The sequence below is a fragment of the Apus apus genome, chromosome 1 (genome assembly GCF_020740795.1).
Source record: "Apus apus isolate bApuApu2 chromosome 1, bApuApu2.pri.cur, whole genome shotgun sequence".
NCBI classification, from domain to species: domain Eukaryota; kingdom Metazoa; phylum Chordata; class Aves; order Apodiformes; family Apodidae; genus Apus; species Apus apus.
The window spans coordinates 171,677,131-171,698,763 of NC_067282.1; the positions used below are offsets into that span (position 1 = coordinate 171,677,131).

At 45.1% G+C, this 21,633-nt stretch overlaps 1 protein-coding gene across 1 annotated transcript in view; it reads left to right on the top strand.

The window, feature by feature from the left end:
• Nucleotides 1-6,650: 6,650 nt before the first annotated feature.
• Nucleotides 6,651-21,633, top strand: part of PPM1H (protein phosphatase, Mg2+/Mn2+ dependent 1H) — a 145,135-nt gene continuing 130,152 nt past the window's right edge. Inside the window, exon 1 of the mRNA XM_051619219.1 lies at nt 6,651-7,210. Coding sequence (XP_051475179.1) covers nt 6,975-7,210 — 236 coding nt within the window. The 5' untranslated portion in view covers nt 6,651-6,974. The remainder of the gene's footprint in view (nt 7,211-21,633) is intronic.

Genomic DNA, 21,633 nt, shown 5'->3' on the forward strand with positions numbered 1-21,633 from the left:
AGAGGAGAGCTCTTTTTTTTTTTTTTAACTGTAACACAAGTTAATAAATATTTATTTACACACTTTTACCTCTTCGTAGGACTTTTGAAAGTGCCGATAAATTCTAAACACTTGCTTTTCCTTGTTTGTTCTTCTTTCTTTGCTATTGGCAGGATACTGCATATTAGTTGTAGCAATATAAATGATAGTGTGTTAATATCAGAATGTCATGTATTTGGGAAAGCAGATAGCCAGGCTGACTATGCAGTGCTGGAAATAAAGAGATTAATGGAAAAACTGTTTCCATATTCCTCCTTATGGAAGAAGAGCAGGAATCCAAGAGGAAAATACAAGAGTAGCACAATTTCTTTAACTTTCTCTACAGCAATTTGGTATAGCTGGGACTGTGATTTCTGACAGTACAAAACACCTGGTAAATTCAGCCTGAAGTCCAGGAGCCTGGCTTTTTGATAACTTGCTCAAAAATGCCACTGCCCTCCTTGGCAAGGCTGGCTGAGAATGAGTGCCATGTAAGGCACCTCCAATTTTCTATGCCCAGGCTGACATTCAAACCTTGAAGTTTTACCAGAACTGTTACTGTAATTAATTATTATTTAAAAAAAGAACAAAAAACCCCCATCAACAACAAAAAACAACATCAAAACAAACAAACAAACAAACACCCCAAAATCCAAACCAAAGCAACTGTCAACAATAAAAAGGAGAAAGAAAAAGACAAGAAGAAACAATATTTTTTTAAAAGTACTGTCAAACTCTAACCAAGCCATGACAGTTAAGGCTTCACCATGCTGCAGACAAGACCCCAGCTGACACCCAGGTGAAATCTGCTGCCTGGCTGGCCTGGGCTGCAGGAAAGCACGTGCAGGCAGAAGCCACAGCCCAGATGTAGGGAGAGGATCCCTCTTTGTGTTTGCTGTCTGTTCCTCAGCCTTCGTTGGCAGACAAGAACATCCTCACCCATCCATCCCGCTTACTCTTGAAAAACTCCATTTAAGGAGTGTCTGCAGCAAAGGCAGCTAGCAGGTTATCAAAAAATTCCCCAGTGCTTCATATACACAAATCACCTCTCCACATGTTTAACCCATACTTAAACTCAGGCACAAGTCAAGATCATCTCATCTTCAGAAACATGCTCCTACTCAGCCTGAAGTGTTGGAGCAGTTAAAACACATATCTGTGCCTGTGCTCAGCCAAGATTTTAGTGCTGTCCTGTAATTCCAAGCACCTACAAATACCCACACATCCTTTTACCTGCTAATTTTTCTGTTGTCTCTGAATTGCAACCTATTTCAGGGTTGTTTTTTTTTGTTTTTTTTTTTTTTCTGGAACTGCCAGGAAAATATTGCCATCACTGACACCTTGAAGCATCTCACAGCATCATCAGGGCAAGATGTTCTTTCATGGCAGACAGGGCAAAGGAGCCCAAGAGAGGATACAATCATTTTGCTCCACCTCCCCCATGAAAATCTGCTAACGGGAGCACATAAACAAGCTAATCCCTATTCTATCCCATTATTAGCAGATTTAGCTATGGGCATTAAAAAAGAGCGGATAATGGAAAGCAAGAAGGAGCTGTAGAAGCAAAATTGTGACAATGATGTTTATTGCAAAATCAGATGTTTATTTTCAGGACACTTGCAGAAAGATTATTATAGAAAAAGTCATTCTGTGTTTTTTGCAAATGTGAAATTCTTACAGGCTGATGAGCAGCTTGCATTGCAGTATTTAGTTCTATGTACGTAGATGTCATGCAGTTATATGGTGTTGTGACATCTTTTACTGTGATTGCCAGTCAATTAAGATCCCTCCTTAGGGCCTTTTTCCTGCCTGGGTACCTAAACCAGGGCTGCTGTCATGCAACTCGGCATGTTGCATTTATCAGTCCTCCACTGTGACAAGGTAAATGAACCCACTTTTCTGGCATAAATGCTTTCACCACTCAGCTGTACAGTGTATTTTTGAGTAAGGACAAGGGCTGTGACAGGACTCCACTTTGCACTGCCATCTCAATATTTCTGGGTAGAGGTGGAAAGAACGAGTCTGCAAAAGCAGGAGGAAGAGACTCTCCTGGGGAACAGAACACTTGGGTTTCAGCCCCTATTGCCTAGAGGATGGTGCAGTAGAAATCAGGTACAGCAGAGGAGACATATCACACCAAGTATGGCTAGTATTTATTTTTAAATTTACTTACTGCTCTTGCTTGCAAAATGGCAAGAGCACCAATGGCTTTGATCTTGTCAGCTCTGATAAGCCTAGAAATGCTGGGGGTTGCTGCAGGCACTGACAGGAGATCTGGTATTGCAGGAAGTAGGATTGATGTCTTAATAAGTGGCATTTTCTCCTCCACATCACTATGATACCTCAGGCACTGTGCTTCTGAAGGGCCTTTCTCCAGAGATAAAGAGCTTCCTCATGCTTATTAAAGGTCGTACAGTACTTTTGAAAATATAAGAATAACTTCAATGATCACCACATCACGTGGCGATCATCCTAAGCAAAATCATGTGCAAAACAAGGCTCTAAAATGTGGTGCTTGTTTTTTTGTTTGTTTGTTTGGGGGATTAACAGAGAAAGGTAACAAATTCTTCCTTCAAAACTGTTTTTTTCCCCTGCAGATACAGCCTCATCACCATAATGTCAGGCACCTATTCTGACATACTCTCTGAAGGAGTTCACACCTGTGGATATTCCACACATCTGTGATACTATGACACAGAAGTTCATGCCTGCAGAAACGCTGCCTTCATCTCACAGTACAGCTACTTCCTCTCCCACTGTAGTCTTCGGGTGTTTTCCCATTGCTTTTATTCAGAGCATGAAAAGCACAGGAAAAAAAATTAAAGCAAGTACACAATGTTAGCGATAAACAAGGCACAATCAAGTTACGAGTCATCCTGTTGAAATAAATTCCATAATCCTATGAGGCAGAGCCCCAGGTATTTCCACATTCTGCATAAGAAACTAAAAAGGGCCTGCACCAGAAATAATTTTTATGGTCAGAAAATGTGTAAACACATTGAGCTGCCACTCAGCGGGATCTCAGTGGTCTGGAGAAACGGGCTGACAGGAACCTCCTGAAGTTCACCAAGAACATATGCCAAAACCTGCAACTGGGATGGAGTGAATCCATACTAAGGGAAGACTACCAAGAAAGCATCTTTGCAGTAAAGGCCTGGGGCACCTGGCAGACAACAAAGTGAACATGAGCCACCAGTGTGCCTCTGCAGCAATAAAGGCTAGCCACATATTGGGGTGCACTAGTAATAGTCAAGGGAAATTATCTTACCCCTCTAAACGGCAGTTATGAGAGTATTGTGTCCACTCTGGGGCTTCCTAACTGACCTACTGGAGTGAGTCCAGCAGTGGGCCACCAAGATTGCTGCAAGAAGACACCAAGAGAAATATATTTGTTCAGCTTTTAGAAGGCAAGGCTAAGGAGGAGAAACCTTACTGCTGTCTTCAACTATGTAATTGGACAGTAGAGAGAGGGAAGAGTCATATTTTTATTGGAGGTGAATAGTGATGAGAGGCAACAGACACAAACTGCAACAACAGAAATCCCAAATAGATACCAGTAAAAAAATGTTCATGGGTGGCTGGTTGAAGACTGGAACTGGTACCCAAAGATGCTGTGGTATCTCCAGCCTTGGAAATACTGAAAACTCAAATGGACAATCTAATTCTGGAAAATGAAATACACCTTCAAAGTAGGCCCTGCTTTGACAAAGACGTTGGAGCACACAATCTTCAGAAGTCATCTCCAATCAGAATTATTCTATCATTATATAAAAGTTCTGAGTATTCTCTGTGTAAATCTGTTTTCATCATAACTAAGAACGCTCTTGAATTTGTTGAATGCTGAATATGATGCATGGCAAGGTGGCACAACAATTCAGATGCTTTGAAGAGGTCACATGAATTTGCTTCTGGCCCACATGCAACTTTATTAGCTCTACACACAGCACGGTTAATCATTCAGAGAGAAAAGTATATTTATCCCGGTACCACAAATAAGTTTACATTTTTTAAAAAAATCCAACCTGTCATCTTTCCTTTGCATTAGTGTTGGGATTGCAGAAGGACAGAGTCAATTTTCACACACATATATAGAGAGAGATTTCAGCCTTAAAATTTTATCTGAAGTCAATAACTAAATATTTAGAGGTTTGCCCACTACCAAAGAAAGATGTCTGGCTTGGACCAGATGGAACACAGGCCAGGAGATTTGAGGAACTTGCTGATATCTGCCAGGCCTGACCATTACTTCCTTTGAGAAGTGGAGCTTCACCTTTCACTCAGAAGTGAAAAGCATGATCCTCTTTCCCAAGGAGAACTGAAATCAAAGCATCTCTATACTTTTCAGTATGAAAAGACTATAACACACCCATTGTACCCTTACAGCATTCTTGTGCCAGAGGCAAGCATCCACAGAATTTCAAGCAGTGCACAGATTTGAGTGGTGAGCTGTAGGTCTCCCTACACATCTGAGATTTTCCTTGTCATCTTGCAGAGATATTAATCGAAACTCTAACAAGCCTACAAATACTCCCTCGTGTGTTGTGCAAAATGGTGACTGCAGGTGGGGCAGGAGCACAAACACTGCATCCTCTTTGAGTTTTAGTCAGTGGTATTTTTCAAAGTCTTTGGGTCAAATGAACTACTACAAGGTTTAGTCTGCTGGTGTAGCCTCACCAGGAGTGTACGGGATAACCTGTGAGGGGCTCTACTTTTACACATTAAAAATCAGCCTCTCCAGGATGCATGTCAAGTGCTGCTCATGCCCCTATTTTCACTCCTGTCTTCTTGAGGTGGAGTGCCTGTCCAATGAAGAACACTGGCCATCCAGCAAACAAAAGATACTATAAAGAGATTGTTGTCAGGTGGAAAGGCCTGGGAATGAACTGGGGCCAGATAAATCAAACGCAGTTCAGGCCACTGAATACAGCAGCCTATGAGGTTTGGGAATGTCACCACTTTGGGCATGCCTTTCCCTTTAATATGTGAATGTGGATGAACAGCTGCCTGCTACAGCACCCAGACACAGGACCTGTGAAAAAACCCACTACATTTTAACAAGCCTTTTGTTGTTTTTTTGTTTGTTTAATTAGTAATTTTTCTTCATAGTAACAACCTCTGCAACATAACTGGGAAACAAGGCAAACAAATGCATGAAAGGAAGAACTACAAATTTTCCATTATGCTGTAATCAAATTGTGAGTTGTTACTGTCAAGTATCTTTTGACCCAAGAGAGGTCTACTGTTCCTCAGAATCTCTTACAGTATCAGCTTTGGAAACAACTAAACTAGAGACAAGAAAAATAACCACCTCCTCTCCAAAGAGGTATATCTGTAACGGTTAATTTGGGGCAGATATTTATTTGACTCTACTTCAAATAGTACTGAAGACACTCTTAGCCCCCTTCTTCACTAATCTTCTTTTGGCTCTGTACCAGATGGATAAATTTCACGACATCTTTACATTTCTCATGTCTATACACAAGGAACCTGGAGCAAACCCAGCCATTGCTGGAACTTAGCTCTCAGGATGATGTTTAATTATCAGAAACTGAACGAGCTCACAGGGCTTGGTCTCCAAAACTGAGTAACTGTGTGTTCAGTGGTACACCAGCTGGTTTCTAGTAGGAGCCAGATAGATGACAGCCAATCATGCCCACAAGCCAAGAATGATGACTAACCAGCTTCTCCCTGCTAAGTCTGTGCTACTCTCATGGTTTGCACTACCTACCCACTCCATTTTGCAGGTCACTCTGTCTTTCAGTGAAACTTACAGCTCCCAGGAGTGCTCCAAGGGCACAGACACAGCCTTGCTACAGAGGTCAGATTTCCTACATACTCTTGCTACCTTCCCCTCTCCCCACTTTCTTAAAACCCGGCACAACCACACCTGCAACCTTCCTGCACACCCGGGTTACCACCGCGTGCAGCAGACCTCCCAATCTGTCTGGTAAAAGACTCTGACAGGGTCAATATGACACAGGCAGAGAAGAACGGGTCAAACGTCCCTACCCTGAGATTTGAAGATATTCAGGCTCATCCTTTCACTCCCGCACCACGACAGCACCCGAAAAGCCTGGCTGTGTCGGAGGCCCCCGGGTGGCCCTCGCCCCGCTCCTGCTGGCCACAGGCCCCAGGCCCCACGGCCGGCCGGCTGAGGGGCTCATTCTAGGCCACTGCCACGGGCCCGCCCTCAGGACGAGGGTACTTAACGCTTCTTGTCGCTAGCAAACATCCTTGACCTGTTTGAGGAGGAGAGGGATGGGAAACCCTTCAGGGAGGAGCCTCGTCTCGCAGCCCGCGGCATCGGCGGGCTCTTGCCAGGGGCGGGGACGGAGAGACCCGCTGGGGCTGCCACGGCTCAGCCCCGGGGCAGCAGCGGCCTGTCGCCCGCCGGTAACGGAACCCCCGCCCGCCGGGGCCTCCGACCGACCCCGCGTGAAACGCCTCCCGGGCCCCTCTTCCCGCGGGCAGCACGGCCGCTGGCTCCGCCGGCCCGGGCCCACGCCGCCCCGCCGCGGGAAGCCGGGGGCGGCCCTCCCCGCCAGGCCCCGCCCGCCGCGCACCTGCCGCGGGCCGCCCCCCCTGCCGGTGGCGGGAGGCGGGCGGGAGGCAGGGCGGGGGCGGCGGCCGCCCGTGCCCGGCGTGTGCCCGGAGCCCGCCGGTGCCGCAGGAGGAGCAGGAAGCGCCCGGGCAAACCCAGCCTCGTTATCACATGACTCAGCAGCCGCCGCCGCCGCCGGGCTGAGTTCACCCCGCGCCGCGCCGGGAGGGGGAAACCTGCCGCTGCCGCCGCTGCCATGAGCCCGCGGCCCCGCGGCCGCCGCTGAGCCCGCCGCTGCGCCCCCGGCCCGGCGCCCCCGCTGCGGCAGCGCGGCGGGGCTGCCCGAGCCCCGCTCCCCGCCCCGCTCCCCGCCCTGCGCGGCGGCCCCGGCGCTGCCGCCGCCGGCGGGGCTACTATGCTCACGCGGGTGAAGTCCGCCGTGGCCAATTTCATGGGCGGCATCATGGCTGGCAGCGCGGGCGCCGACCACGGCAGCGGCGCGGACTTGCCCCTCCGCTTCCCCTACGGGAGACCCGAGTTCCTGGGACTGTCCCCGGACGAGGTGGAGTGCTCCGCCGACCACATCGCCCGCCCCATCCTCATTCTCAGCAAGGAGACCCGGCGCCTGCCCTGGACGACGGGCTACGCGGAGTGAGTACGGCGCCCCGGCTGCGGCGGCGGGCAGGTGGAGCGCGGCCGGGCCCGCTGCCCTTGCCGCGCTGCCCCATCGCCCGGGCGCACCGGCGGCCGCGTTGCCGGTGACCCCCCCCGCGGCGGCTGCCGGAGGCGGCGGGGCCGCCGTGCTGGGCCTGCGCGGCGGGGCGGGGGGCGCGGGGCGGGGGCGGCATCCGCGGTGCCGGGTGCCCGGCCCGGCCGTGGCTGCGCTCCTGGGTGGCGGGGTCTGGGAGGCCGGGAGTGCAGACGCTCAGCTGCCCTTGGAAGTGCCCGCGGAAGCGGCCGGTACCTGAGGAGGGGGAGGAGGGTGGCGGACGGGCAGCACCGGGCTCGAGGATGGGGTCCCCGCCGGTGAATAGCTGTCTCCGTTCTTGACTTGGGAATGAAAGGGCCAATTGATGGGAAACGTGGCTTGGGGGGGTGTGTGTGTCACTGCTTCCCACTGCTGGAGCGCTGAGACGTGGGGCATTTGGGGCTCCTTCCTGTGGACCTGGCAGCTTCATGATGGTGGCTGGCTGGCTTATGATGTCCCAGGTGCTTTCCAGTCTAGATAGAAGGTTGAGGAACAGAAGCTCCAAACTGGAAGAAAAATCCAGTGGCCAACGCCAAAACAGGGTTTTCCCAGCAGTTTGTTGCCCTGACACACTTGTGTCATGGTACTTTAGAGGGTGTCTGGTTGGGAACTGGTTGTAGCATTGAGCATAATCAAACTAAGTGATTGCACACAATCCCTGAAATACCAGCCAGGCAAAGGGCAGTGTTTGCTTGGATGCAGATCCTCGTCCCTGTGGCAGCGGGAGTAGCTGCAGAAGCAAGGCATGTCCTTGCATCTGATTCCTGTGTCAGTGGACAGGTCATTTTCTTTGATGATACTGGGAGCAGGACTCAGTATTTGGTTTCTCTCTGCGGCTGCCTCAAACTCTTGAATATATCTGGCTGTCCATCTTGCTACCAACTCACAGATTACAGAAGTGACACCAAACTGGCTCTTCCAAGTTACAGGCTGTTTTGCTCTAGAGCACTGTCGCTTTAGGTATGCAGGAATTCACAACAAAGCTAACTGCAAATACTTCAGCGAAGGCCATATTGTTAATGAGCAATTCCAAGCTTTATTTGTTACATCATTTGGGACATGGAAATGGGAAGAGATTTAAATAATTTTGAATGTGATTGTTCTCCTCAGATTATTGAAGAATTGAATAGCCTATAGAGCAAATTCCCCAGGAGCAATAAGTTTAAATGTTTAAAAGTAGGCTTTAATTGTTCTGCTTCCATAATAGTCCCTTAAAAAGCTGTTCTTTACCAAAGTAAGTAAGTGCTGCTATTTCTAGCTTACGTGAGGTGCTCTGGCTTTCAGCAAGTAACTGTAATGGCAAGTTGGTGACAAAGAGGAAGGGAGGTTCTCTGGTTCCCAGATACGCGCATCCACTGCTGCCTGCAAGCTTTTCCTGACACTCTTGGGGAAGGAAAATGTGGGTGCTGGAAAGTGAAAGCCCAGGTCGACCCTGTAGACGAAATCATCTGTAAGGGAGTGTTGCAAGATAAAGTAAATGGCTCTGGTGATCATGAAGGGAGAGGAACATGCCAGGATTGTTTTCATATACTACTTATTCTCTAGAGCTTTAAGTAGTTCAGTAAAAAAAGTCACTGGCTTTCTCAGTTCCTATAACCTGAAGATGTCAAAATGCTCGCGGTGCAGAAGTTGAGGAAAGCAGTGCTACCAAAATGGCATTGTTCTCCAAAGGCAAAGCAGTGCAACAGCAATTACTGAATAAAGAAGGAAATAATGATGAACTTGGGTTTTGCAAAATACGACGCTTTCTTGCTCCTACTGAGCTATTACCAGCCTTTCTGATAATAATTGCAAGATCTGCTTGGAGGTTTGCATTCAAAATATCTGTTTCCCTTTTGGAATACATTTGAGTTACATACAGAAAAGAAGTGGAAAAATACCAGGAAGGTAAAATTACTGTTACACATATTCTGAAGTTTGTTTGGGGGAAGTGAGGGATGGAGTACTTCTATGCTGTCGTTTAGCATTGTGTTAGTGTATACTTTAAGGAAGCTATCAGAGCAGTGTTTGCCTTTTGTTACAGTACAAGTGAGCACTTGCAAGAATGTTAGGAGGAAGTTTGGTATCCTCTCAAGGAGCTTGTGACTAAATACAAAGGTCAGCCATTTAACTCACTTTTTACTAGTTTGCTTTGGTTTGAAGGAACTGGAGAAGACAAGTCATACCTACAGTACTGCAAGGTCTGGCTTCCATGAGCTCTTTGCTTTCTGATGTTTCCACATAGTAGCAAATCAGGAAGAGCAATTCTGGTGTTTTGTTGGCAAGGATGCTTTTAGGCACTGAGATTTTTACTTCTTGAAGTTAAGGAGAGGTTTGCTGCAGACTGAGGAGGTCAGGATTTGGGCAGAAGGTGAAAGAAGAGAGTGTGTGCCACCTTTATCATGTCCCCCCTGATGTCGTGGGCAGTTCGCACAATGGGGTTTGAGTCTGTGGATTTAAGCTCCATACTCAGCACCAGCATCTGTCTCATAGTCTTCAGGAAGAAATTTTGGCTCTGAGAACTGATCACCTGGAGGCTTTGGCTCAGGAAAACACTTGGAATGTTCCTGTTCTTTACTTGTAAAACTTGTTAGTTTACAGATGATGCTGGAGCTCCTTGATGTTATCATGTTGGTGTTTGATCCAAGCTAGAGAAGGCATTTCAGGGTTAGACCTGGCTCTCATGCAGGACTAAAATAGCATGAGCCCAGAAAAGATAGTTTTTTCAGGGACTTCCTGTTCCTTTGATTCCTGAGAGCAAGGATTTCTTACCAACTTAGATTGTGATAAAGAAGCCCATGCTTCTTTATTTCTTGTTCATTATGTTCATGTTAATTATTTCTACTCCTTAGCATCCATGGTATGTGCCTGTTCATCTGACTTGTACCCCTGGAACAAGCACTTCTCCTCTTTCCCTTTTGCTTGCTTCTCTCATACTGAACTTTTTTGCAATATTGCTCGTCCATGTAATCTATTTGAGCTTTTTTTTTTTTTCAAATTACCTACTTACATGTGTGGCATTATGCAGGGAAATGTAAATGACCCTTTTTTAAATTATTGTTATTAGCCTCCATTCTTTTAAAAATGTAGGTAGGCAAATGAAATCCTCAAAAACATACTTGATGCTCGGATAAAACATCATTGCTTCCTGAAATTTCAGTGGGAATCCTGTAGGGGCTCAGCTTTCCATAATCAGTGAGCAGCCTTAAAATTATCTTCTGAAACAACTGTCCTGCAGTCTATTACATGCATGGGACACCTGAGACCTTGAATTTCAGTTCACCTCATACTACAGGGTAGCAAAAGGCTGGTAGATGTTTCAAAGTGATACTTTTATACCACAGGCAGTTTTCTAATGGTCATCAAACTCCATAGAAGCAGAATGAAAATTGTGTCCCACATCCAGTAAGCTTCGAACTTGTCTTTAAAGGTATAATTTTATTTAGAAATAAACAGTTCATTTTTAATCCAGGGCATCCTTAACATAGTTCTGCTGTGTTTGTGTAGCTAGTTGATGGGCATCAGGAATGACCCAGGGAGAGGGTAGTCTGCAACAAACATTCTTTTAAGTCTGCCTTTAATCCAGAGGGGTAGAGAGATTTGCTGGTCTCTGAAAAGTAATTTATTTGAGTAGTGGGGATGGGGGGTGGATCCTGCATGACACTTTATTTACTCTTTCCCCTCCTTACCCTCTGCATGCAGCTGTGCTTCTGAGGCCACAGAGCTCTACCAGATCTTTCTCTGTCTGAACCACAAACTGATTTCTGAGCTTCTGCTTGGATTGCCTTGTTACTGGGATGGAAATTTCTTTAGTCCTTTTTTGTGCTGTTTTCGTTGTGTTACGACCTGTTCCCTGCAGAGCATCTGCTAAGCTGCCTTCAGCCCCTGTGTTAAACTCTGAAAGGAACTGGCAAAGTAGAGGCAGTAGCATAGATGGAGTATATAATGTGAAGTTACTCAGATGGTGTTCACCTGCATCTGAACTCTGCCAAAACCATTATTTTTCACCTTTTGCTCTTTTGCTTTATCTTGTTCCTCATGAAGCATAGAGGCTGAAGAGGATGCGGCAGAGCCTTTCTCTCCTGGTTGAATTCCTTGGGCAAATGACAGGGCTAGCCTGCTGCTCGTACTGGTGGAGTTGCAGGGAAACTGTAACTGAGTAGCATTTTGTGGCAGAAAAACAAGACTAGTTGTTTTCCATCTATTTTGAATGAGTATTCCTGGTAGTCCAGACGTCAGTACTGTTGTTCCTTTTCTAAATGGTATGAATCCTGGGGATGGGACCATAGCTAGGTGCTTCTGTATGACATGCTTTTCTTTCTTTATTCTTACCTTTCTGCCATCTCTTTGGAGAATAACAAAAGGTACTATTAAATAGACTTAAGGGAAATGGGGAGAGTCTCAATTGTGTGTTATCTGTGACATTATGCAAAAGGCAGTTTTGCCTGCCTTTTTTTGCTGATTTTTAAAAAATTTCTAAATGACACTTCAGATATCTTTGCAGTTCGAAGCTGTAACAGGTAGCCAGAAACTCGACTTTTGTGATGTGTGTTTCTTGACTTACAATGTCAATTCATTATCCCAGAGGTGCTTTTTGTTTGATAAGACACAAAGTCTGGACTCTTTCCATAATGTTAGGTTTCAGAGATACAGTGGTTTCTCTTCTCTGCAGCCCTGCAGTAGCAATTACATTTTCTCTGTGTTGTGGTGACTACTGACCCATAATGGATGCAGAATTGTAGGTGAAGTATGATGACTGATTCCTTCTGCAGCATTATTACAGTGGCATGTTGTTACAGCAATAACTTAAATTCAAAATGAAATGGAGGGAGGGAAGCTTGTGGATTATTTTTCTTCGTACTCTTAAGTACTGTTTGTTTTGCAAGGCTGATGATTTTGCACCATTTTTTCTCATGCTGTGTTACTTAGCTTGTAGGAAATGAATGTGCATGAGAACTGGCTGGAGGTTTTTATTAAAAGAATTTCTAGCCTTTCTCATTGATCATAAATTTTAGGTTGGCACAACCAACACGAAGTGTGTTGATTTGGTGAGTTAAGATAACATGGAAGTATTTTTCCACCTGAAGTACCTTTCATATTCTGTCTAGACTAAACTATTTATACAAACTTCAAAGTGTTGCAATAACAACCTGAAGCAGGTGAAAGCTCACAACATCTGTGAGATGAGGTAAACCAAAGCACAGAAATTGCTTTTCTTGAGTTGGGCAACATGTTGATGTAGGAGGACGGTGTAGGACTTGCAACTACTGGTTGCTTATTCTAATCTCCGTTGCCTCCCTTTAACAGGAGGTAACACTGCAGTCATGCTCCTGTGAATTGAAAGTTACATTCTCATTTCTGGGAGCTAGTCTTTCTAACCGTCAGCTGGGAGCATGACTCATACCCCGTCAGTAAACATATTTTGTGTATGTATTCTGTGTGGTTCAGATTTCAGGAGGATGGTACGCCTGGGAAAAGGAATACCTTTTTTTATCTTGTTCTGTTAGGCTGTCTTCTCATATTGAGTACACAGAAATAACTTTCCTTCTTGAACTTTTAAAAAATTTGTTTACAATTTTTCTTTGTCTGCATAAAATTATATTCCTTTATTCTTTCTGTACTTCAGAACACAAGACTGAGTAGGACCTGATGAATGAGTTAAAAATTCAAATTCCATACACGTACCTAAAGATGACTGAACCTTCTTCCTGTGTATGAATTATTCTTCTATGCATAATTAAATGTTAAGTTCAATATATATTGCCAGACTCTTGTTTAAGCCTGGGTTCATACAAAACAGCCTACAGAAACCTCATTATAGTTTTGAGTGCTTCAGACATCCCTTTCCTTGTGTAAGATCTTACACTATAGCATCTAATATTTATGTAATGCCTCTAATCTGTCAAGTGTCTTGCAAATAATAATTTCAGAATAACCTTGGAGAAGAATGTACATGTGTAAATGTTCTGGTTCCTCCAGTAAAGAAATCGAGGCAGTGAAGAGAAGCTTTGGCAAGAGGTTTGATAAAAATGTGGAGAGCAAATCCTGAGTTTAGAGTTCTGTGCTCGGACAACATAGTTGTTTTTCCTGCTGTTGTGTGCTTGGTATTTCCTATGTGGTCTCTGCCTACTTAGAACTAATGGGGGTAAAAGGAGAGAGGGAGGGGGGAAGAAGGTAAATCTCATGCTCTGGTATTTTTAATGTAGTCTAAGTTGCATGCACATGGTTCCTAACAAGGCAAGTATGAAATTCATCCCTTGAAGCTGTCTTGTGTCGCTAGTCCCCCAGGGACTTAAGACCAGTGCTGTCTCAGGTGTCTCTGAAAAGCTTGTTGAGTGTGGTTCTGGTGTATGAAACTGGGCAGTGACTGTGTCCTCCCAGGCATCTTCCTTTGGCCTCTTCTGCCTTGGCACTGGCAGCAGCCAGCAGATGTTGCCTGCAAGCACTGCAGCTTTTTTCGTTTGTCTTAGATGGAGCTGCATTGCTTGGGAAAGGTGTAAGTGGGAATGGCTTGGCAGAGTTATCATCATGCTATAAAGTAATCTGACAGAGTTGTGCCCCTTAAGGTGAACTGCTTTTAGCCTGTGAATGTGATCAAATGAAACACTCTCAGTTTGACCTTGAAAGGAAGCAGTGCTGCAAAACACAGGTCACTCCTGCGATGGAATCTGTGTATCACAGGAGGAAGAAATATGCTTTGTGGGTTTAAGTACATGTCATCAGCTCTGTGTTGACCTGCATACCGAGCAAGACTTGGAGTAGAGGAGCACTGTTAATGAGTGGAGGGAGCTGTCTTTGGGTGGATTTGGGCAGAGCAAATACACAGTAACTTTGCTGTGAATTTGAGCTGGAGTAGGAGTAAGTGCTGCGTATGTGCTGGAGCAGCATTTGTGGGGGCAGATAGAGGCTCCTGCATCCTGCCTACCCTTATATCTCCTCCCTTTTGGATTTCTTTTCTAATTGAACTTGCTGCTCTTAAATGCAAGAGGACCTACTGGGCAACAGTAGCTTCATATTAATTTTGCATTTTATTGTCTCTTTACTGTGTAAGGTTTTTTCTTCCTCTGCATTAAATAGAAGGAGGAACGTGACTTGTAAGACTTGGTTCCCATTCGGCCAATTATGTTTACCTAGTAGGGTGTATGTTTGGCACAGCCAGCTACAGTACATGGTATTACCCAGAGTTGTGTCCCAGCTCATAGGTTAGGTAGAGTAAAACAGGTTACTGTTTCAGGTTCTTGAAGCGCAAAACAGTTAGCACAGCTGATGAGAGAAATCCCAGCCTGTGTTGAGCTCCTCCACCCCTCAAATCCAGCAGACAGGGGGTGGGAGTTTTATTGCATGGTGATTACAGAGGTTCAGCCACATAAGAGGGGGGCAGTGGGTCCATTGCAGCCATTTGGTCGGCTTCAATGCTAGTGCCTCCTGCCCAGCTCCCCCATCCAGCAGCACACTTGCCATCTAGTAGATGCTACCAACTGTACTTGTGGTTGTATGTGGTAGGGTGCTAGATGGTTGATGTTGCATGAGCTGTTCAATAGATGAAGCTCATAAAATGGCTGGAGGCAGGTGTGATTCCTCCTCCCAATATGTAAGGCAACTGTTTGTAGAGTTTAGTGTTCTCTAAATAAGTACTGCACCCAACAGTTCTCCAGGGGAAAGCTGTGTTGGGGTAAAGCCAGTCTAAGGGACATCTCTGGTTCTTGATCACAGCAGGGTTTAGTTGCTGGAGTTTTGAGAGGGGAAAGGAGAAACAGAGCTTCAAGCTGTGGCAGCCAACATCCACAAGTGTGGTCGTTGGAGGAAGGCTCTGAGCAGGAAGGGCTGTGGGTAGTGCACAGTTGGGTAGTGCCAAAATGTGGACCCTGTACATGACTCAGCACTCATGCTGATTACAAAGAAAACTTGAATAGGAAGAGGTTTAGCAGCATGCTGTGGCGGGCAGGCCTTTCTGGCATGAAACAGGGTGGCAAATCGGAAGCTTTGCTTCTTATTTGGCATCTGTATTCAACACAGTGAGGCTTCTGGGAGCCTCCCTTCTGGGAGGCTGCTGAGGTACAGGGGTATGGCCAGCGCTGTGGCCTTGGAGACCCTCTAGCTTGACAGAACCGAAAATGTATGTACGTTCAAAAAAGGAAAAAAAATATAACGGTAAGTTGTCAGTCCCAGTCACTGGAGTGATGATCATCTGCAGTTAGGTTTGATTCTATTCCTTCTCTTTCTTTTCTTTGATACCAAAGGTTGTATGAACACCTGAATCTTGTATGGGCCTGGTCTTTATGGCCATGGCAATGCTTCTTCTAAGTGGTGCCCATCCTTAAGACTGGCAGGAGTCAGATTCAGATGGGTCTGGTCCCCAGGAGGAAAGCAGTGTTACATCAGACACTTCTCTGGTGTGGGGAGATATTTCTGTCTTATCAGCTTCACTTGTGATAATTCCAGGTTGTTTGTAACTCTGCTGATCATCTCTCCTGGTGATAACTGTGGCTGAAAGGTGACTAACCATTTCCAGTCTCTTTACCACCTTCCCCTTTCTTTGTTTTGAAGTGCTACTCTAAAATACAATCAATGGTTTTGATGCTGTTCAGGCTACTTTGCAGGCAGCGATAATGACACTGATGTTGTGACTTGGCATAGTTGGCTTCACCTGATTTCAGGGAGAGAGCCTGGGGAAGAGTACAAAATGGCCTACCTCTGCGTGTATGCTTTCTGTGGTGGTTTTCTGCTGCAGTAAGAGAAGAGACTGAGTTGGATTGCATCTTTTGCTACTTTTATTTTGCACCATAAGCAATTGGGTTTGCTGAGGCGGGAGGACACAACAGTGCATGTGTGAGTTGGAGTGGAAGGAGAGCATGTGCTGTTTGGGTGTTAGCTTGTGGTGATTTTGTGGCTCACGCTCTGATGTCCTGCACACCACTGCTTCAGAAATCCTGCGGCAGAGTGTCCTTGGACTGGCATTAGAGGGCTGTGAGGTTGTCTGGGTATCCTTTCATAGGCATAGCTCTGCTTCTGAAGTCTTCTCACTTAATTTCTCGTTTTAAATCTGCTGGTCCCATAGCAGAGTGTCTGTGTATCTGCCCAATAACTTAAAGGTATGAACAAAGGTGAGATCTTTCCTCCTCTTTGCTCCCTGCTGTGATCCCTTCTGAATTTCCCTGATTTGTTCCTCTGTCCTTTATGACTTATGATAATTTCTACTCTCCAAACTCCCTGCAGAGAGGCAAAAGAGATCCAGCTTCAGCCAAGCTCTGCAGCAGATTTTTTTTATTATTATTATTTTTTTTTTGGCCAGCATTGATTCATTCAGGCCAAGTATGATTTGTCTACCTTTAGGTATGTGTTAGAGATCTCCACAGAAACAGATGATGCATACCACAGGTTTATAATGCTGTAAAATACCTGTCAGCTAGAAGTAACAGTCTGGTCTCGGGTGTGGAGTCCTATGTTGGAAGTGGGACTGAGCATGAGCCTCCAACTCTTCATTTTGTTTAGAAACCTTGCAAAGAAAAAAAAGTTACCTTCAGAGATCTCTGTGGTCACCATGTAGACAAACACACACTGTGTGCTCTCCTCCTTCAGTTCTTCCTGAAATGGGAGTTTCAGCCTGTTATACTCTATACCGATTCCCTGAGGTAAAACAGGATCCTTTCCATGGCAAGCTGCCTGGGCAAGAGTTTTGTCCTTTTGTTCAGGTGTGATGTTTAACGACACAGCTCTTTGAAGAGTAAGAAAGTACCATAGGCATTGCTGTTTTTATTTCAAATGGGCTTTGTTAGGTTTTGAGGCAATTGGAATGAAAGGGAAGTTAGTGCTTGAAAAAGAAGTTGCCTGAAGTACCACTGATTTTTGTTTTTAAACTGTTATTATTTTACATTATTCTTCTTTTCTTTCCCTTTCTCGTTTGAGGGAAGTTTGTTTTTTATGTTGGTTGTAGACTGTTATGGCATGCCAGGGTCTTCTCCAGTGGCTTCAGAGTTGCCTTGGATGATTGTTTCAAAGGCAAAAGGCACTGCATAAAACCCACAACGTCCCTGCCCTGCTAACTGGGCTCACAAAGCAGCTCTGCTTGTATCCTGGGGTGCAAAGTGTTGCACCTCTGTTGGTTTCAGTGGCCATTTCGGGTTCTTAGTGCCTTGTCCTGCCTATCCCCTCTGCTGTTAATCCCACTGGCTCCTTGTTTGTGCAAGTGCCTTGGCAGGCTGAATGCGAATCTTGTTTTGGTTGTTGTTATTATTATTATTTGTTCAACAGAGCAGAAGCCTGTGCTGTAAAACTGGGTTCCTCAAATTGCTGGTTATAAGTGTTTTTTAAAACAGCATTTTGGAGAAAGTGCTTTTGCTTTCAAATCTATATTAAGGGTCTTTGTTTCACAAGAGAATACTAAATTTTGGAGCATTAGATCTAAAATACAGTTTGAACTAGTTTTTGTTCCTCTTTGTTGAACTTCATTGTAGGTGTCCTGACTGAAAAGGAAATTGAGAGGTTTTTTCCCCATTTCTTTCCAAGGACTTGTTCTAAGTTCAAACTTAAAATGTTTATTCTTTAGATATTTTTAGAGCTGTTCAGTGAAACTTGCGTTGTATGTGTGGGGCTGCTGGGAATGGAGTATACCTTGAGATTCGGGTATTTGGTTAGGCATTTAGAAATGGAAAACACTGATCATAAAGCTAACTTCTCTGAGTATTATTGCTTATATTGTCACAGACATCATACAGTTTTGTGTGTATTTCATCTGAAATGAGTGTTACCCATTTTAGAGAGTGTAAATAGAATATTTTTCTTCCCCATCTTCCTCCCACCATTTGTACAAAAAATTTTGGTTTTCGGCCATTTTTGTGTGTTTTTTGAAGGTGAAAGCTTAGATCAGTCACTCAGGATTGCAGAAGCTGAGGGGTTGGAAGGGAACTCGAAAGATCATCTAGTCCAACCCCCCTGCCAGAGCAGGGTCACCTACAGTACATCACACAGGAACGTGTCCAGGCGGGTTTTGAATGTCTCCAGTGAAGGAGACTCCACAACCTCTCTGGGCAGCCTGTTCCAGTGCTCTGTCACTCTCACAGTAAAGAAGTTTTTTCTGATGTTTATGTGGAACCTCCTATGCTCAAGTTTGTACCCATTGCCCCACGTCCTATCACTAGACATGACTGAAAAAAGCCTGGCTCCATCATCCTGACACTCACCCTTAACATAGTTGTAAACATTGATGAGGTCGCCCCTCAGTCTCCTCCAAGATGAAGAGGCCCAGCTCCCTTAGCCTTTCCTCATAAAGGAGATGTTCCACTCTCTTAATCATCTTTGTGGCTTTGCACTGGACTCTTTCAAGCAGTTCCCTGTCCTTCCTGAACTGTGGGACCCAAAATTGGACGCAATATTCCAGATGCAGCCTCACCAAGGCAGAATAGAGGGGGAGGAGAACCTTCTTGACCTACTCACCACACCCTTTCTAATGCACCCCAGGATGCCATTGGCCTTCTTAGAGGCTACAAGGACACATTACTGGCTCATGGTCATCCTCCTGTTCTTCACCAGGACCCAACACACATGCTCTTGACCATAATGCAGGAATTTGTAAGGCATTAAAACTTGCACTGGCCTTTTTAAAAATTAAGGAAAAGTAGGTCAGCATCAAACTTGGAAGGTGGTTCCCTTTCTTTTACATGTCACCTCCTTTGTTAATCACATTTCCAGTCCTGTGCTTTCACTTCATTTCTTTACTCTTCTCAATAAACTCTAATTAAAGATCTGTGTCTTCGCAGCCATTACAAAATGCAGGTGACAACTTCTATAGGCTGGGACTCCCTCTGGCAAATGTCTCAATGTCATTTTAAGGTCTCTGTGTCCTTCTGTCATGGTACAAAGCTGGGAATTACAGCCCAGTGAGTTCCTGCTGCAGCCCTCCAGAGTAATCCTTGACAATCCCAGGTCTGTGGATGGTAATTCTATTAGCCATTCAGCAAGCTGAGACTGGAAGAATGCAGCTGGTGTGCGGTAATGTTGGAAGTTCCCCATTTTTGCCTTTAATCTTGCTTTTAGAGGGGAAAAAAGCTATAGGCTAATGTGATTAGCTGTAATCCCATTCTTGGTTTTAGAAAAGTGATTCCTAAATCAGAAGCTAGTTCTGTGAGGTGCTTTTGTGGAGGGGATGGCAAGTTATTTTGGTACTCAGCTCCTCTGTCTTTGAAAAAACATGGGAAGCAAGAGAAAAAGAAACTCATGGTCAGCAGTGAGTTTCTACTGAGCATAATTTAGAAATCTGAAAACAAGAGTCTGCAAATGGCAACACAAAATTAACGTAATCCTTTCAGGTACCTAGGTACACAGGCAAGGAACTACTTGCTCACACACTGCAAATTTCACTTCAGGGCTTTGTAGGCCCAGAGGTTTATGTTGGGGTTTTGTTATTTGCTGATACGTTGCTGCTGCTGCTGAAACTGGTGATGTGGTTGGTTTAATGTGACCAGGGACAGAGCTGTCTCTAATAAAAGCCACAGCTTCTGCCTGAGGTGAATTATCTGGGGACTTTTTTCCCCATTGAGGCACTTGTTTTTCCTTTTGGTGCTAAGGGAACTAAAACACTAACTTCCGTGGAAGCACTAGCGTGAAGTGTTAGAAATGCTGTGGGCTGCTGGAGAGGGGCAGAGTCAGGACAGGAACTAAACATGCCACAGTCTGCTCCTATGTATGAACACAAAACCCACACTGCTCTAGGGACAAAGGACATCTTCTTCCTGTGTGAAAAGCAAAGTGCAACCTGAGATCAAGGTCTTTCAGTGCCATTGTTTGCTCACAGCAGATTAGTTGTGTTCAAAGGTTCAGTGCTTCCCCAAGCCGCTGTTTTGGGGAGGAGGAAGCATTGCCTTCACAGGCTAGGCCTGTTTTCTGTTTCCAGGGGAAAAGAGGGAGAAGGCAGGAAAATACTTAGTTCCTATCTCATTCAATTGCTAGAGAAATTCTAAAGTGTGGCTGGTGTTGGAGTCAAATGCTGCCTGAACCCCCTGGAGTGAATGGCTCTGGAGAGGGATGAGGTCTGAGGGCTCAACTTGTTGCTGTTTTGTTCAAGCAGCAAAATTTGAGATACTGCGATTTAGAGATATTGTGTGAATTAAGGCTTTCCCTTGTCTTCCCATCAGTTTGCCCCTCCTCTTGTGCCGTTTCTTGCCAGTGTGGTGGTATCAGGAGCCTGGGTGGGGGGGGTCCCAGTGGCCCTGAGAGCCCTGGGGAAGGGAGGGAGTGCATGAGTGCTGCTGGGAGGGCTGCCTGGCCTCAGCTGTAACACAGTTTTTCGATTCAGCTCCCCAGAGGATTGCAAGGTGGAAGCAGATCCACTGACAAGGAGTATTACTCACTTCTTCCTCCTCTCTTGAGTCAGGTATCAGTTATATCACAGTAGCTCAAATGCTTGGGAGGGGCGGGAGAAATGATGCAGTAGCGATAACATGTTGCAATGCTAATCCTCTCAATTTAAAGGCTTAGTCAAGCTGGTGTTTTGAGAGGTTATGTAGGACTGCCTTGTTTACATATAAAAACTATCAGTTTAATTATAGTGTAAGGCACACTGCCTCTTTTGCACTTGTTTACAATTCTGATGGTTTTGGTATGGGATATAACTGCTGTGCTCCTCTGTAGCTTTATCTAAGGCTAGAAAACTTCTTTAGGCTGTCAAATAAATTAGTGCCTTTAAAACAACACCACCACCTCCAACGTCCCCCCTCAATCAAATAACTGAAGGGGAAATTTTTGTTCCTCTTTCCCCCATGAAATTTTATCGTAGTCCCTGGATAATTTGGAAACACTAGATCAGTGACTAGATGGATTTAAAGTTGGAGAAATGCAGTGGTGTTTGGCAAGGATAATTTGAACTATTGTTACACAGGTAGACGTTTTGAAATTACTGCAACCCCACTAGTGTCCTCCTAGAGAGCACACCAAAATGGCTGCTCCATGTGTAAAAGTCTACATTTAAAACACTGTCAAGAAGACTGTGTTCACCCTTAATTACGGGTAAAGCTAACAAGGAGGAGTAATGACTGGAAAAAAAAAAAGTAGCAAGCAGAGGAGTTGGAAAGAGAACAAAAATGAAGCCTAGAAGACTAAGAGGGAGCACATTAAAGGCAATCTAAATATTTTTGTGTTGGGGGTACAGTTTAACAGGAATAGAAACTCCTATGCCAGAAAATGAAAGGCTGTAAATGGTGATAAAAAATTATGCTTCCCTGTGTAACTTAAGAGAATATGGGCAGAATTAGTTGCTTGAGGACACAGTTGCGGAAGGCTTCTTTGGTAGGTCATGGTCTTTCATTTCAGGATGCTCTGAGACCTTGGATTGGAAGGTATTTAAAATTAAGTT